The sequence below is a fragment of the Heterocephalus glaber genome, unplaced genomic scaffold (assembly GCF_053883595.1).
Source record: "Heterocephalus glaber isolate CG9 unplaced genomic scaffold, H.glaber_assembly_v1.0 deba00001523, whole genome shotgun sequence".
Classification (NCBI taxonomy): domain Eukaryota; kingdom Metazoa; phylum Chordata; class Mammalia; order Rodentia; family Bathyergidae; genus Heterocephalus; species Heterocephalus glaber.
Window position 1 is genome coordinate 1,813,157 of NW_028258327.1, and position 18,832 is coordinate 1,831,988.

Below are 18,832 nucleotides of genomic sequence, written 5' to 3' on the forward strand. Positions count from 1 at the left end.
TAAAATAACTTGCACCCACCAAAGATTACCCATTAAATCCCTCTGATGTTGACATTCAAACCCCTCCTCACCTCTCCTTGGAGAATTGCGAGTCTTACTTTCACCCTCTGCTCGGGTTTTCATTCCTACACCTCTCATGGACTTCTAAATCCCCATGGCCCAAATGTGGTTTTATAGAACTGTCATCATATAAAGTCGTTCCACGGAGAAAGATTTCTTTTTCAACAGTGATATAGAACGGTTGCATGCTATGTACTGCTGTCAGAGAATGCCACTATACATTAGCATATTAAAGACTCAGAGAAGTCCTGTATGAACACACTTCTGTCCAACCTTGCTAAGATATCCTTTCTAAAATTTTATTTAACCATAAAGATGTCTTTGAGGTGAGAGACTGAATAGCAGAATTATTGTCCCAGGAAAATATTTAGGGAATATTTGGTTTATATCATGAAAAGTATTCTTTTTATCATATTGGTTCCTTGGTCTTTCCACCTAAAATCTACAAGTTCATTGTGCTTTTCTAAAGAGTAGAGCTGGTTTTCTAAGGCACGGCATAATATTGAGTAGATGCTCACATGCTTGGAGTCAATTATGAAATAGGAGACAAATTATGTATATGTAACATGGGCTAAATGGTAGGACTTTGGAGGAGAGAGAGGATTCGATATGCTGTGGAGCTGAAAAGGTTCTACGGAGCGTGCAGAGTACAACCTGAGCAGGGATAACTTGTTTAAACAGAAAACAAGAAGAAAAGGAATGCTGACTAACAGTAAATATTTCGTGAAATGTATGAAGTTCAGTAAATGCACATCAAATGCAGTAAAGCATGCAGAGAAAATGGTCAAAGGCCAGTAGGCCTAAAGCAGAGCATATGGGCAGGAGAGCCAAAAGCAATCAGTCAGTCAAGATATTGATTTAGACCTCTAACTGCTCAATGTGGCAGGCGTAGTGTGGTAGCCATCAGCAACGTGTGGTTACTGGCCATTTGAAAGATGTCCATCTGAATCAAGGTATGCTACATGTACAAAGCACGCACAAGATTATGAAGACTCACTACAAACAAAGAAAAGAAGACCCTAAATTGCATGTTGAAATTATCAGTGTTTAATATAGTATTGAGTTAAAATATATGATTTAAACTAATTTCTCTTTTTACTTTTTCAAATTTGGCTGCTAGAAAAAGTTTTAAATTATCTCTGTGCTTCATATTTCTACAGGACAACACTGCTGTGTAAAAATAAAAATGAGCTGTAAATCCTGACTCTGGCCCATCAGTGCTTCAAATTTAGGACTCTAACCCTCAAAGTCAGAAACAAGTAAAAATATATGAGCTATGATAAAGGTTAAATAATATTTACTTAGCAACTGATGTATTAAAACACACATATGAAACTCCTATTAATCTTGTATTCTCATTTCATGGATAAGGAAACTGTCTTAGGAAGTAACTTGTGTGAGGTTATATAGTTTATTTAAAAAAAAACTCTTTGCCACACCTCGATCTCAGATCATCTGAATTTGAAGCCCAGGTTTATTTCTCTACATGGAAACGAGAGTCAGGACACACAAGAGGGGACATCACAAGGGAGTACGGTTGAATAAACACTAGCTGTAAGAAGACAGCGTTTAGGTTTATCCTCCAAGGCAGTGCATCAGAAAGTTCTCATCGTCACGCGCTCACAATATTTAGCAAGCTATTCTTGGGGTTCTCAAACCCCAAGGCCAGTTACAGGTCATGGATACACTTTCCTGAGTCAAACAGGCTAGAGTTGGTGGAAGTGAAAAACACCTACTATCTCTGGGCCAACACAAGGTTTATTTCTTTCTCGTGTGCAATCCGGTATGAATCTGGCTAACGACCGTTAGCTCAACATCAGGGACTTGGGAATGCAAGCTGCTTTGACTTCATGGCTGCACCTTTTCAGCAAGGAATCTTTTCTATGCTTCACCCTGAAAGGACACAAGGACACGTTAACAGAACGTCCTATTAGGCAGAAGCCCGGCAGACAGCCCCACCTAGTGGCCGAGAAAGGTAGGGGCGAAAGAACTTTAGGGTGGGATGGGGTGGCATGGGGTGGGTTTCTTCCCGCCGCGCAATGCTTCAGCGGATGGAAAGGCACACCATGTTAAGGAAGTCTCTCAGGATTTGGTTGAGCCAGAAACTGCCTTAATCACATTAGAGTTTGCTTCACTGAGGTAACAATGGCTTCAGGGTGGTGACTGGAATATGTGAGAGTCCAAGTGCTGAGTCCCCGGGTCTGTCCTTTTTAAAAAAATTTCATTTCATTTTATTTTATTATTACACGTTTGTAATTCAGTCATCTTGGGGGGTGGTTACTGCTTCTTTCTGTCACCCCCGCCCCGGCCTCCTCCGCATCTCCAGTCACTTTTCTTCGTACCTGCTGATCTGCTGATGCTATTTGTCTTACGGGTTATACTGCCTCCATTCATCAAGGTTATTAGGCTCCTGCACATGGCATACCTTTATTCCTTTCATTTCCCCTCTGCCTCCCGTCACCCCTGCCTGGTGTGTCTTCAACGGTCCCACAATAAAGCCTGGAGCTTCAGCCACGTCACACATGTTCCCGGACACAGGGAGGAATGAATTCCAGGCAGAGAGGAATTTCTACCAAACTGCTTCAGCTTCACGATGAAGGGAAGGTTCTGATGCTGTGGAGGAAGAGGAAATGGGTACCAGGTGAGAAATAAGCATTCCTGTCACATGAAGTAATTTTGAAAATGAAATCTAAAAAGAGAAAATGAAACTTCTTGCCAAATTGCTCACAGGGGCTTTCTTTACCAATCCATAGGACAGTAAACTGAGGAGAAGAGGATGGGAAAAAAATAGCCAGTTTTCTCAGTGACCTCTCTGCCACTTTCTTCTTCAACCCCTCTTTAGTATTTTTGCATTTTCAGCCAATAAACATTTATTTATCACTATATGATATATAGAAAATGTTGCATTAGCAAATGGAGAAGACATGATAGTAAATGAGACCCAGACGCTTCAATAGAGTTTCTGATATTCCCCAAAAGGGTGTGGTGACAAGTGTCGCGTGACAGACATGCTTACCACTGGACAAAGACATGCTGCTGGAGCTCACACAGGACTTGGCACTAGGGACAGAATCACAGAGCTTCTTGGTGGCCTGCTCATTCAGAGACAAACGGCAGACGAGTAGCTAGAAACATGTAGTCAACCTAGGCCTACCCCAGAATGATTAACATCTCACTGGAATGGTAGCAGTTCACCCAGAAGCAGGTAGAACCAAGCCTGTAGCCGATTTAAAAATTCAGATTTAATTCCTTATTTTCTAACTTGGCCCCTTTTTGATGGTCATCAGCAAAATGTTAAGTTGTATTTCTCAAAAATAAAGATGAAACAATATTCTCCAAGGCAAATATACAGTATCATAAATACAAGTTTATATACCTTTTAATGCATATGATATTAATTTGAAGCAGGAAATTAAAAAATAAATTTTTTATCTTCTCTTCCCCTCAAAAACTCTTACAAGGCAGGCTGTCCTGTACCAGATGGTCAGATGCAGAGCCAGGGCACGGACAGCAGAAGAGGCTGTGGTTAATTCTATTTTTTTTTCAATTTTTTTTTTCTTTTTTGGTACTGGGGATTGAACTTGGGTCCTTGTGCTTGCACAGCAGGCAGCGAAAGCACTGGCTAAATCTCTGGCCCGTTAATTCTATTTTTTAAACACACATATATATTTACATGTTTGTGATACACAATAATATTATTCATCTTGGAGACCGGTACAGGTACATATTGCATCTTAATCATTTTATTACCACACCCCCATTTCGAGGCTGTGGTTAACTTTAGCGCAGCAGCACACACCAAAAATGACCTGCACCTCATACCTGGCTCCGGCATCAGGACTCTGTCTCCATGGTCTGTGATGAGCTCATAATTCAAAGCACGGAGCTTGATTCCTATGGTGACTGCGATCAGACTCTATGCTGCTTTTATGGCCCGCGAGGCCAAGCAGCCTCAGCCCTGCCAACCCTAACCACGTCCTTTTTTTCTCCCTGGTCTCCTGATGCTCCAGCCACTTTCCCTCTCTGTCAGCCCCTCCGCCACCCCTGTGGGTGGCCTTGGGAGACAGCACAGGCCATGCCTTCCACCTTGTCGCTTGTTCCTCAGGTCTTCATGGGGCTGGCACTGGTCATCCTGTGGGACTGAGCTTTGACTTCCTTCCCTGAGGAAAATCTCTGTCGCTCCTCATGTTGGCCTCTCTTTTATTCTTCTACTTACCTTTGTTTTCCTCCTTTCTTTGATTGTGTTTATCAGAATGAGTTACAATTTTATCTGTTTATTTACTTGTGCTTTATCTGTTTCTGCCAATGACTATGTTCTCTCCATTAGGATTCATTCAATAGGGGCCGGGGATTTACCTCAGTGATTCCACTGCCTGCCTTGGAAGTGCAAGGTCCCGACTTTGATCCCCAGCACCAAAAACAACAACAACAACAAAACTACATATTTGTTGTAGGATTCATTCAATAAAGACTCTAGAAATATATTTCAATAGACTCTCTAAAGTTTTTTCTAAAAAGTTTATGAGGTATTAGTTGAGTTGAACCATTGACAAGATTGTTTTCATTACAATTAATCATATCATTGTCTGTTAATCACTTTCAGAGAAACTCTGGAAGTGTTTGCCCTCTTTTCTTCTTACATGGGAGATACTAAAACCTGAGCAGTTCAAGCTGCATTGCCCAGGATCACAAATTACCATAAGTTCAGAGAAAAACAGAGGAAATACTATCACAATACTGTATTATGAAATAGTATGAATTGAGTGAGAAGACTGGAAGAATATCTGAAATAGTAAACACCAGACTTCTGTAGAAAGTCAGAAGAATGTTTATTCTTTCTCTGTGTTTGGGGGTATTTTCCAAATCGCACACATACACAATGAATTATTTTTATAAGCATGAGAATTTATTTTAGAAAGCAAAGGATATAGTCCACATCATCTCAAACATATGAAATTCACAGGGCTGGGGATTTAGCTCAGTGGTTTCGCCGCCTGCTGCGCAAGTGCAAGGACCCGAGTTCGATCCCAGGTACAAAAAAAAATATATATATATATATATATATGTGTGTATATATATATACATGAAATTCTCAGCACATTGAAGAGTCACCATGTCCAACAATACCAACCTACATGAGTCCTCCAAAGTTCACTCCTGGAAAAGAGGTGGACTGGTGTCCACATCTATGGCATAGGAGGGTGGAAGGGGTGCAAATCTCAGCTCAGTTCCTTCCTGAGGGCATGAATTAGGACAATATTCTTTTTTCTAATTAACATGGAAAATCATGCATAATTCTTAGATATAATGTGATATTTCAATACATGTATAAAATATATGATCAAATCAAGGTAATTAGCACGTCCATCTCCTTTGCATTTCTTCATGTTCAGAAGCTTTGAACTCGCTTGCAGAACTACATAAAACAGGTAATAGGTTATTGTTGAACCACAATCATGCCCACAGTGCTCTAAACACTAGAACTTGTTTTTAAAAATTTTAAAAACTGATATTTTAGTTAAAATTATTTCTCTGCCTTTTCTACCTGTTTAAACCTTTAAAACATAGTGCAAATGCCACTCTTCTTTTAAGTCTTGCAATTGTGACAAATTACAGAGCACCTGCCAAATGCTATGGCAGGTGCTTTAGTTAAACGCTTATCTTCTTTCGTCGTTACACTGGGGGAAGTCTATTATTAGCTCATTTTACAGGTGAGAAAGCTGGAGCACAGAGGAAGAAAAGTAATTGCCCGAGATTACAAGAAAAGGAAAGGATTAAAACTTAAATTGTTCAGGTCTGTCTTTCACCCCTTTCTCTTGAATATTGATTCATCCAGAAATAGTCAAGTATGCCTTTTTCACAGCTCTCGTTTTGTATCTTTATTGAGAACTGATCTTACACTGCCATGTTCTTATTTGTGGTTATCTCTGTTACTTTGGACTGGAAGCTTTTGGTTGTGGTATTGACATTTCAGAAATTCTGGATCCAACAGAGTTTATCATCATACCCTACACACAATAATTTCTCAATAAACATTAGCTGGCAGAATGAAACAGTCATATTTGAAGTATGTGTTCATCAGCTTCCTGTCCCTGTGACAAAAATACCTGAGAATTAAAGGAGGAATAACAATTTAAACTTTATTTTGGCCTACGGTTTCAGAGATTTCAGTCCATTGTCTGCTGGCTCCATTGTTTCTGGGCCTGTGATGAGGCAGAACATCATGGTGGAAGGGCATGGTAGAGGTGAGATGTGCATCTCACGGCAGCCAGAACACAGAGAGAAAGTGAGTCCAGGCCACAGGGGAAGGGGCAAGGGACAAGACAGAGTCCTCAAGGGTACACTCCCATGACAAGTCTCTTCAACTAGGCAGGCCCCATGCCCTAAGTTTCAATCTTCTCACAATAATACCATCAAGTTATTAATGTATCAGAGAATTGAATTATTAGTGATTGATCACCTTCCAAAGGTTTCACCTCTAGTAGTGCTGCATTGTGCACCAAGTCTCCAACCCACGAGCATTTTGGTGGACATTATATATTTAAACCATAACGAACTATTTGAGGTAAGGTTGTATTTCTCAGAAACCTGGGCTTGAGAGAAATGAGAGAGGGATTCTCCTAGGTTTTCAAGACCCCCAGTGGAAGTCTCAGCCACTTAACAAGAGTGAAACAGGTATACATGCTTGTTTTTAGGAAAGCCTGCCCAAGACTTTGAACTATCCCACGATGACCGGTGTTGTACATAGTATTACCCTTAGCTGGGGTCCCAGTGTGGAAACAGAGAAAGGTCACTTGGACCTGGGCAGGAACTTCAGTGTTGAGACCATTGGAACAGTAATTCCGAAGAGGCAAAGCACAGCTTGGACCTTTGCCCGGATTCACTGATTCTCCAGCTAGAATGAATGTTTATTATTCTGTGTGTGTCAGCATCCATTTGTAACATGAGTTCACTTTCCCATCCCAGAAACAGGGCCCAGTCTCCTTTGCCATAATTTCCAGGTATACACAGCCCTCTCCCTTTCTTCTGGGCAGTGGATCCGGATAGCTTCTTTCTACAGCTGCTCCTGGTACCTACTTGCTGTGGGACAGCAAGACATGGCCTGCTTGGTGGGCCCTGCAGACCCGCACACCCTGCATGGACTTTGTACATGTACGACAGAGGCCACTTCTCAGGCACCATGTGACCTCCTCAACTTATGTCTGTTTCACTTAACTCCTCCAATTAAAACTCATTGTAGAAAATCTGTTGCCCTGAAGCTGCGGACCCTAATAAAGGCATTGGTGCATGGTTCCTCTGTCTCTCCCCTGCCTGTGCCCCCACCCCTGTGTGTGGTGGCTTCCAGACATGTCACACACCTACTGGATCCATAAATGCTGAACTCTTCTGAGCTTCCATACTGTGCTTGTGTCATTGAATCCATCCCCGCAATCTGACCCCTGACAATGAGTTGCCCTGAAAAGACCCGTGCAGTTGAATCCTCTGCAAGTGCTCTTTTGTCTGTTTGGCTGGTTGCTGCTGCAGACAAGAGCTACCCACTAAGCTGATAGAGACAGTGGAAGAGCTTCATTTGAAATACCAGTGTAACAAACAAACTTCCCGTAGTTTATAACAACAAACGTGCATGTTTTGCTCTTGTTCTTTGAGGGTGGCAGGATGGCTGTAACTCTGGTTAGTCTAGTGATGGTGAACCTTTTAGAGGTGAGTGCCCAACCCAAAACCCAAAACCCACTTATTTATCACAAAGTGCCAACATTGCAGTTAAACCATGAATACTGAGGTTTCGGTTTAGAAAAAGCAACTCATACACTCAGGTGGCGTGCTGACAGAAAGGGCTCTGCATGCCCACTGCAGCAAACATGCCACAGGTTTGCCACCACCGGCTTGAGCTGTGGGTTAACTGTAGCTCCATTCTCACTTCTCATTCTGGGACCTCAGCTGAAGGAGTGGCTCCTACAGAGGATATCTGTTCCCATGACAGAGGGCAGAACTTTAAGAGCTGGACTGAAACATAAAATTACACTAAGTTTCTATCTGAACATGACAAACATCATGCCAGCTCCTATGGTACTGATCAAAGCAGAGCCAAGCCCAACACCAGTGAATCTGAGACATTTGCTCATTCCCTGGGGCAAGGAACCACAGTGAGAGAAGAGCATAAAATAGAAGAGAAACCTCTCAGCAGCAGCAGCTGACAGGTGCCCGGGGCTGCCATTGAGGATGGTGAGTCCCTTCTTTTGGTTATTGGATATTCCCCTAGAGTTCGAAGTCTGCAGCCATCCCACTTCCAGAAAAAGATCTGAGAAACTCTGCATAAAAGAGGGGACCTTATTCTCTCTCTCACTTTTCAGGATGTAGTTGGTGTGACCCCAATTCTTGACACTCCGTAAAGGACTAAGTTATAAAATAGAAATAGTCAAAAGCAATACAAAGGGACCTTGCTATAAAAATGGCCTTATCCATGTAGTATGTGGCATACAGGTGATACATGCATCATCACCCACACATAGTATTTACACTCAGACATGTACAAATGCGGTTGTATTACATATTCACTCATGCTTCTAGCTGGGGTACACTATAATGGATTTAACTGAGTTGTAAGAAAATGATAAATTAAGTTGAGAGGTGTTTAGGGAAAGAGATAATGGTGAGGTTCCTACAAAACAAGAAGAATCCATTATACAATTTGGAACTATGCTAATATATTTGGTGGAACAGAAAGGTTTTTTGTTTTTGTTTTTGTTTTTTAACAAGAAGAAACAGGAGCTTTATTTTTAGAAAATCCACCCACAGGCTACTGCCACGTCAGTACCCCTGATTCGCATGCACTCCTCGATCAAGCTGTCCTCAGGGTGACACCCCTGCCTGCCCTGCCCATCCCCACTCCTACTTATCTCAGCCTTGTGGGGTCTCCACTTCCACTAAACAGGCAGGGCGTCCTCACCAAGGCCCCTGCTGCTCCCCAGTTATGGCCGTTCACTGCCAGGGTTTGGGCATCGTGGGCTCAGAGCCCTCCCAGCCAGGGGCTGCAGTAGGCAGGAGAAGTGAGGGGAGAGCAGTGGTACCCCAGGACTCCCTGCCGAGTGTGTGGGCCCCACCACCATGGGGACTGCAGACTGGCCACTTTCCAGTGGGCGCTGTCCCAGTAGCTGGTCCTTACATGTGTGGCACATCCTGTTCCAAGAGCCTCCTCTGCATTAACTCCACACTTCTCACCAGGACTCTCCAAGATGTGCTCCCATCTCCACTTTGCAGAAGAGGAAACTGAGGCCCAGCAGCCCAGAGCTGGGGCCTGCAACCAGGACACTTGGCCTTGACCTCAGGACTGCCAGCTGGGACGAGGTGGACATGGGCTGTGAGCTTGGGCCTTGTGGCCCCTGAACCCTGTTCTCACCTACTGTGCCCACCGGTCCTGAGCTCCTGGAAGTCAGCTAGGGTCCACACCTTTGCCCCAGAGAGGGGAGCAGTCACCTGCCCTCCCCCTTGCGAGGTAGTTTCCTTGCTCAGCTGGTTGAGGGCAGTGTCTGGTCCTGTCCCACCCTGTACCCAGCAGGCGCTCAGCAGATGTCTGTCTATGAACTGAAAAGGAGGGCACTGCCATACACAGGGCCACCAGTGACCCAGTGACCAGATTCCTGCCCCACAGGGAGGAGGAGGAGGGGCTAAAGAAAGATGTGACTCATCCTGGTGCTTGGTCACTGTGGATGAGACATGGGTGGGGCTGGGCGCTTGGGTCCAGTGGGAACGTGGTGAGGGACGGGAGTCTGTGACAGTGCACAAAGGCGGCAGGACCGTCAGCATCTGAGCAGCCTCCACAAAGGGCTTCAGTGGCGTGTTCACTCACTGCCTCCCACACGGCTACTGGCAGTTCTACTGTCCCCATTCTCACGCCTCCAGGGCAGCAGGTCCCAGCTGGCACTGCTGAGGCAAGGACCCAGGGGCAGCGTGAGGACCTCAGACTCTCGAGCTGCTGAGCCTGCCATGTGCCCAGCGCCTGCACAGCGGTGCCCTGCCCTGTGGCCCTGACGTCCAGTGGGTGGCACCCAGCCACAAACAGGGGTGCACTGTTGAGCAGCGACAGAGGCAACTGAGAAGACCACACCTGCTTCACCGAGAGACTGAGGGGCCCACTGTCCCTCTAGGGGGCTGAGGGGATGGTTACACCCCTTGGATTGACTGAAGATGGGTACTGAGGTGCTGGGATGGGACAGGCCATTTTAGAACTTGTGTCGCCCCGAAATCTCACCAGCCAAGAGGGGAGCAGCCCGCTGGGCCCTTTTGCTGCGGCCAGGCTGGGGTGTCAGGTGCTCCTCCTTGAGGAACCTGGCATGGGCCTCTGAGGAAGTCACTCTCTTCCGTGAGAGAGCAGGGATTAGGCCAGTGTGGCGGGGGTGGGGGTCAGAGGCCAAGACCCAGCGAGGTCCCCATGGTTTCATTCCTGAGTTTCAGGGGAGATGCACAGCTGCCCAAAGCTGTGGCCACACCGCCCGCCTTCCTTCCCCAAACCATGGTTCTGACAGCTGTGCGTTGAGTAGAAAAACTTGGGGAAACAGCACAGAGCTCCATCACTGTGACAATACCTGCGCTGTTTGTGCCCACATCGGAGTTCCGTGGGAGTGAATTTGAGGCTCCGGCGAGACTTGTTTCGGCATCTCCGCAGTCTGCACGGGGACCATCGGGAGGGCCACGCGTGGCTCCATAGAGCTCTGCAGTTCCCAGAGCGGCCGCACCAGCCGTGGGGGCCCACGAGGGGCAGCCTCCAAAGGGCCGCCTGGAGACTCTGCCCCGCCCGGACCACGGCCGTGCCCACTCCCTGTGCGCCCGCAGAGGTTGGTCCAGGAAGGCTCTGGTGCGCCCGAGTCCTGTGGCAGGCAGGGGACACTCCGGGCCTTTGCACGTCCTCCCAGAGAAGCTGTCCTTAACTGCACGTGCAGGTGAAGAAGCGGGTCTTCGGGTTCTGCACAGGCCCGTGGCTCAGGTGCTTCCTGACCGGCAGAGTGTGACGCTGACTCCGTCGTGTGTCCACAACCTCCCCCAGGGCGCCTCTCCACCCTCGCTGCTGGACCAGCTGCAGATGGGCTGTGACGGGGTCTCGGGCGGCAGCCTCAACATGGAGTGCCGGGTGTGCGGGGACAAGGCATCAGGCTTCCACTATGGCGTCCATGCGTGCGAGGGGTGCAAGGTACGGACCGTGCAGGCCCTCGGGGCTGCAGTCTCAGGGCGAGCCAACCTGCCGGTTTCCTCTGCCACAGGCCAGGGCCCTGGCAGAACCCACTGTGAAATCTCCTTGGGCCCATTCCAGGCCCCAGCTCTGGGCCCTGCGGGAGAGGACAGGTTTCCTTGCTGGCCTGCCCTACTGGGCACCAGCCAGCTGACCCAGCCACTCACTGCAAGGTCGTAGATGGCCAGCGCCCCCTGGAGGCCAGACTTCAGAAGGCAGGCAGGAAAGGCGGGCTTTGGGCTCCAGTCTTCCTGAGGTCAGAGCCTCAGGGGCTTCGGAGGCTCTGCTCTTTGTCCCGCAGGGCTTCTTCCGCCGCACCATCCGTATGAAGCTGGAGTATGAGAAGTGCGATCGGAGCTGCAAGATCCAGAAGAAGAACAGCAACAAGTGCCAGTACTGCCCCTTCCAGAAATGCCTGGACCGGGGCATGTCGCACAATGGTGAGGGCCTGGCCAGGCCGGGCGTGGTGCCTTTTTTGTAACAGAAGTCAGATTCATATCCTGTTTTTTCTTTTTTGAGACTGTTGCCCAGGCTGGTCTTGAACTCCCAGGCTCACACGCTTCTCCCACCTCAGTCTTTTGAGTAGCTGGGGCTCCAGGAAACATTTTCATGTAGTTGTTGCAGTGATACAGTAAGGTTTGTGGGTTTAAGTAAGCTGCCAGCTCACGTTTCCTGACAGAGGAAGGTGAGACGGCCCGTCCAGGCTACACTGCATGTACGGTGCTGGGCTGGAGCCAAGGCACAGACCTCATCAGCAGAGCCAGTCTTCCCCTGCCATGCTGTGTCACCTCCCAGCCAGATGGCCCCGTCAATCGACAAGGGAGGACCCTGTGAGGGAGACAGAGCCCTGCCCTGGTGGAGCTGAGGTCCGGAGGGGCCACACCAGTGCTGTCCTGCTCACTCTGGAGCCTCTGAGGGGTCACAATTAGGTCTCCATCAGTGAGCCGTGTCCCCAAGGAGGAGGGACAGGAAGGTCAGGGTGCTGGGCCCTGCCCGGCTCCTCAGTCACTGTCCCTGGCCCTCTGCAGCCATCTGCTTTGGCCAGATGCTGGAGGCTGAGAAGAGGAAGCTGGTGGTGGGGCTGACAGCCAGAGAGGAGCAGCAGCACAGCCCGCAGCTGGCTGACCTGAGGGCCTTCTCCAAGCACATCTACAACGCCTACCTGAAGAACTTCAACATGACCAAGAAGAAGGCCTGCAGCATCCTCACCCGCAAGTCCAGCCACACAGCGGTGAATGCACTGCCTGGCAGCAGCCTCTGCAGCTCTGACTCCATGGCACAGGCTGGGGTGTGGGAGCACGGGCCGGGGCCCCAGGCTTGGCCTCTGATGGGGCCTGGTTTTCAGCCCTTCGTGATCCACGACATCGAGACACTGTGGCAGGCGGAGAAGGCCTGGTGTGGAAGCAGCTGGTGAACGGCCTGCCGCCCTACAAAGAGATCAGCGTGCACATCTTCTCCCGCTGCCAGTGCACCACGGTGGAGACCGTGCGCGAGCTCACTGAGTTTGCCAAGAGCATCCCCAACTTCAGCAGCCTCTTCCTCAACAACCAGGTGACCCTGCTCGAATATGGTGTGCACGAGGCCATCTTTGCCATACTGGCCTCTATCGTCAACAAAGACGGGCTGCTGTTGGCCAATGGCAGTGGCTTTGTCACCCATGAGTTCCTGCACAGCCTCCGCAAGCCCTTCAGTGACATCCTCGAGCCCAAGTTTGAGTTTGCTGTCAAGTTCAATGCCCTGGAACTGGATGACAGTGACCTGGCTCTGTTCATCGCGGCGATCATTCTGTGTGGAGGGGAGCGAGACCAGGGCAGGTGAACCTCAGATGTCCTGAGCTCAGACAGTGGGGGATGCGCCTGTGACCCCAGCACTGCTGCGCATGCAGGATCGGCTCCATCTCATTACACAGATGGAGGTGGAAGAAAGTAACCATCGTGTTCATGGGGTTCCTTGGGTGGTGGACAAACCTGTATTTCACCTGCATTTCTCAGATCCCAACTGAATAACAAGCCTGCTCAGTAGCGGTGGCATAGAGCTTACCTCAGGCCACACACTGTTCTAGTTCTCTTTCATAATTATAACTCATTCAGTCCTCCCAGCAGCCCCAGGCTGGAGGTTCTTTTATTTTATCCCCACTTTACAGATGAGGAGACTGAAGCCCAGAGAGCCCAGGTGACCTTCCCAGGGCCTTCCGGGTAGCCTATGGGAGAGGCAGGATTTAAGTCCAGGCAGAGTCTCTTAACCACAGTGCCTTCTCCCCTCCCTGATCAGGAAAAGTGCTATTGGCAGGACACAAAAGAGGGCCTGAGGCCAGAACTCAGTGGTAGTCACTGACAGGACGGGGCTGGGTGGGGCCGAGGAGTGGCCCTGCCCTTCTGAGACCTGCGTGTCCGTGTCCCCATAGACCGGCCAGGCCTCGTGAACGTGCCTCAGGTGGAGGCCATCCAGGACACCATCCTGCGCTCCCTGGAGTTCCACCTGCAGGTCAACCACCCCGACTCCCAGTACCTCTTCCCCAAGCTGCTGCAGAAGATGGCTGACCTGCGGCAGCTGGTCACCGAGCACGCCCAGATGATGCAGTGGATCAAGAAGACGGAGACCGAGACCCTGCTGCACCCACTGGTGCAGGAGATCAGCGGGCCTCTTCTCCCACCTCTTGCTGCAACAGAAAGTTTTTTAAAGACAAAGAAATTCAAAGCCAGCACAAACACACCAAGAAATGACTGTGCTTCTTGATCTCTTTTGAGTTTCATATTCTTAATGAAGAAGATTATCTAGTTATTGATGTGTTTTTCCACCATCAGTCTGTCAGCAGTTAATGGTAAAGTCTGCCTGGCAGCTTCTTTCCAATGTGATCACAAAACTATTATGCTAGGAAGAGTGTCCTGGTGTTCACATTTAAATGAGATTCTTAAAGCAGGTGTTTGGATAGTCAGTCATATGGGAAAAATATTTTATCTTTATTTTTACTAATCTCTGCTTGAAAATATGGCACTTCCTTCCATTTCGAATAAAAGGGAAAAACACAGTGATGTTACTACTACCCTTGATTTTTCCCACCATTAGAAATCGGTAATTTCATATCACAGTATAGTTATTGGAGATATTGTATAATTTCATTTATGATCCCAAGTGCTTGGAATTAAAATAGTTATATTGCACCTGCAAGCTGATCTTGCTTAATGCTGTCAGAAAGGAGCACACAAATGATTATATAAGAGTTTGCTATTTCTAAGATATTTTAACAATTATATCTCAAAATAGTTGTTTTTCCTTACAATCCTGTTTTAGAACAACTTTACCCACATGTAACACTTATTCTGAGATAAAATCCATGGTCTTTACCAGGATGTCAAGAGTCTGTGGCCCAAAAACTTAAGAACATTTACCTCAAATGTGGTTAATTCTTGCACAGGAACAATGTAAAAACCCCTATAGTAAAGCACTACCAGGGACATCCTACTTAGAACTCAGGCAATTGATATTCAAAGCAGCTTTTCATTTGTCCAAGGACCTAAGCAGATTTGCTGGGTGCATCAGACTTGCTTCTTATACCTGTTATTGATCAAAAATAGTGATGAGCTGGATTTCAAATCCTGGGGTCAGGTGTCTCCCCTCCCACCCCATCAGCTTGTGCTCCCCTTTGTGGTATTCACCATAAAGGTTCTTGATCCCCTTCCTGGGTCCATTGGTGACATGGGTATTGGACCACAACACCATGTCTTTTTATTTCTAAATTGCTCAAGAAGCTCAACTCTCCTACTTGTTTTTCAATGTTAGTCCTGCTTGTAGATTTATTGCTATTACGAGTAACAGCTGCTGTGAAACACTTGGTTCAGCTCTGAGGAAACACCTTGTACTGGTGCTGGCGGAAAGATAGCAGGTCTCACATGTGTGACAGAAGTTTAAAGGAAGAAATACTAAAATGATGAGATTTGAATATCTATCATTAAACAAATACTCCATGTGGATTCAGTATTTGCATTTTTTAAAATGTAGTCCTTCAAGAATATCATCTCAGAGATAACTCATTGAAATAAACAAAGCTGAATAACAAATCTATTTGTGGTTGGGTTGCAAGAAGACAAAGATTCTAAAACGAACATTTTGAAAAGAAGATATTTTATATACTTGACAATAATTATAAAATGTGAAGTAAAATTATGGTTCAAATAAAGTTTCCTAAAGTTACATTATACAATATTGTAGCTTCAGGTTGCCTTAAAGAGAAAACAGTACAAACTGACTTTTCTAAATGAGGAGATTTTATGGCAGGAAATGATCAATTCAAATACAGCAGAGTCTTACCCGACTGCGACATGTGGCAGAGCCAGGGACAGAACTCAGAAATCCAGACCTCGACTTCAGTTCCTTCCACCCCTGCATGTCAGTTGTTTCAAGGAAGCAATGACTTTGGACCCAGGTACTTTCCAGTCCTCTGGCTTACCTAGCGAATATTGAGATGACTTCACTCTCCTTTTTCTACATCTCACATGAAAATATTGAATGAGAGGAGCACTTATGTCTCCCAAGTTATGAAGTTTGTTTTTTCTCCTTCACTTAACCCACGGAAGCGGCCCACAGTCTTTCGACATCACCTAGCCACAGTACCTCTCGTCCTTCCTTCAGGTTCTTCCTCCCACTACTGATTTCCTGCCTGTGTTCAGTCATTCTTGGTACAAATTGATGGTGGATTTCTGCAGTGAGAAGATTTTCCGGCTCAGGATGAGTTTCAGCGCCTTCCTGAACCACCAGTAGGAAAAGACATAGATGATAGGATTGCAGGCTGAGTTAAAGTAAGTAAACCAGATAAAGATGTCAAAGAGCAGGGGTGGTGTGACAAAGTTAATGAGGCTGTCCACCATCGTGTCCACAGTGAAGGGAAGCCAACACAAGAGGTAGATGCCCACAGCAATGCCCAGGGTCTTGGCAGCTTTTCTCTCCCACTTGGCAGCCCCAGCCAAGCTTTTGTTCAAAGTGCTGATCTGTCGAGCCTGCCTGGTTGCAACCACAAAGATCTTTACGTACAAGCTAATCATGATGATGCAGGGAACAAAGAACGCAGGGAAGTTGAGCCAGCCCCAACACTTATTGAACAGCAATTGGCAGCTACCCACACAAGGCATCTCTTGCAGCCACTGGCTCAGTCCCCTCTCTAGCACATCTGTGTAGAGGAAGAAGGCAGTGTAAGCTGCTGGTACCCCCCACCCTGCCAAGATGTACCTGAGGGCCACCCTGGCTGTAAACTTGGAGGGATAGAGCAGAGGGTCACAGATAGCACAGTAGCGGTCAATAGAGATGAAACAGAGATGAAAGATGGATGTGAGGCAAAACAGCATGTCCAGGTAGGTATGCACATGGCAGAGGAAGTCCCCAAAGAACAGCAGCTCTCCACAGAGTGAACAGTGCTTAAGGGCAGCACCAGAAGACCCAGCACCATGTCAGCCAGGGCCAGAGACAGCAGCAAAAGGTTGGTGGGAGTGTGAAGTACTTTAAAGTAAGACACAGAAAACACCACAAACAAATTCCCCAGGACTGTAGTCAGCATGCCTGCTGTGCAGGCCAGGTAGATTGCCAGCCGGCTGCCCAGAGGATGGACTGTCCTGGGACAAGACCCATTCACCTGGTAGCAGAATACTGCAGGGTTCTCTTCAGCACTGTGGGTGAAGACAGCTCTCATTTATGGTTTCCACACTTTCCTCTCTGGGAATTGGCCACCTCCTAAAAAGTAAAAATAAAATAATAAAAAAATCTTATCAGAAAGTGAGATCAAGAAGAGGAAACTAAAGAACAATTGAACCTAGGATGAACCCAGTACAGTTTCACTGGGTGCTAAATCAAATGTGCTCTGAAAATCAAATATTGCACCGAATTCATGTTTTCTGGTTTGTCTGACTAGGCTCTTTTTAAACTAGTGTAAACAATATCCTTAAGGAGAAAGAAAGATGTAAGGCAAATGCTTCCTCAAAGAAAAAGTGATTGTATCATAGTCATTGGCATAAAATGATTGAGGTGTACCTTTCCCATTTGATAATGTACTTGCTGTCAAATGTACAGTGAGATTTAAAGTTGCGAGTCAACCAAGTTACCAATTATAATTCTTGTTAATAAATTATTGCATGAGGAAGGAGTAATTAGTACTTTTCTGGAACAATAATTATCCAAGTTTCTTCCTTTAATAATTAAATAAACTGACAATAAAATCAGCAAATTAAAATATTTCATTTTTTCATCTCTTCCAAAAGAAGAATTCGGAGATAATTAAAAGAATAAAAAATTGCCCTGTTTTAGTTTTGCGTGTTGCACCTTTGTACTCCATAAGCAAGTTCTGGGATTGCTGAAGTGGGATGTCTTTCTCTGGTGCTGGTACCTCATCCATCCTAGGTAAATAATCTATCACTGAGCTACATCCCAGCCCATATTTTCTAAAGATAACAAACAGTGTCTACACATCTTGGAAAGACTATCTGATATGAGGAAAGTATTTTATTTATCTAACTACTAGGCAATTTCTAATAAACTGAATCCATAGTTTCGAAGTCACTTACACAAGTAAAAACCAGTCACTTCCTAAGAAGAAATCTATCTTGCAGCAAACGGAGAAAAAATAAAGAATGTAGAGTTCTTCTCCAAAAGCAAAGATCACATGAATGCAATCAGTTAATGATTTTATACTTTCCTTAGGAACTACTCTTCCATGGGGTACAATACACAGGATCAGTGAAGCCGTATCAAGGGACCTAGCTGGCCTTATTCACAAGCTCAGTTATTTGAGTTTCCTTCTGCATATGATATTAGTTAACCTGAAAATTAATTAAAGGTGAAAATTAAAGATGCTGGATTTATATATCATTTTTCTTCTTTGCTCCAAAATTAGGAAAAAACAGAAAAATATTCTTTTGGTGGATAGTTGTATTCTTCTCATTCATTTCTTTCAATGTGAGAAATGGTTGAGTATTAATTTTTTAATAAATTATTACTTGAGGAAAGAGCTCTAAATAGTGATCATGGGAAGGGAGAAGATGTAAGGAGAAATTCCAGGGGGAAAAATATTCCAGCTAAGGACTCTCAAGAAACCCGTACTTACTCAGCAGTACTTAGTGTGGGGAGTTAATAAGTTTTCCAGAAATGCTTCTCATTATATTTGTGATCAAATAGAGCAATTACCATCACAAAAGTCCAATAACGCAAAGTTTTTTTTTTAACAGAAAGAATAGTAAAAGCAACTCTCTTAAGGTTACAAATAAAGAAGAAATTCCAGAACTTGCTTATGGAGTACAAAACTGACCAATTTTAGTTCCACTTCTGCAATCTGTTGAAGACAAATTAAATGTTTATGAAGGAGAAAATTTGGCAAGCATTATGCAATGCAGATATCATGGCTTCACAGAGCAATACACCTGGTTTTGAATATTGCTTATAGCAAATAAGCTATAGAATCTTGAAACAGTTGTCTAAACTTTTCAAGAACTAGAGGTTCTAATCTGCAAGTTCTAAGAGGTGTAAAATGCTTAGAATATTAAGTAAAACACATCATACCACTCACTT

The 18,832-nt window shown here is 45.8% G+C and overlaps 1 protein-coding gene and 1 pseudogene across 1 annotated transcript; one reads left to right on the forward strand and one right to left on the reverse strand.

The window, feature by feature from the left end:
- Nucleotides 1-9,891: 9,891 nt before the first annotated feature.
- Taar5 (trace amine associated receptor 5) lies at nt 9,892-16,964 on the reverse strand. The gene is given in 2 exon segments (XM_087187917.1): nt 9,892-16,667; nt 16,670-16,964. Coding segments are annotated over 2 exon segments (1,011 nt in total). The 3' UTR covers nt 9,892-15,951.
- LOC101706229 (peroxisome proliferator-activated receptor delta pseudogene) lies at nt 12,330-13,212 on the forward strand (annotated as a pseudogene).
- Nucleotides 16,965-18,832: the final 1,868 nt, after the last annotated feature.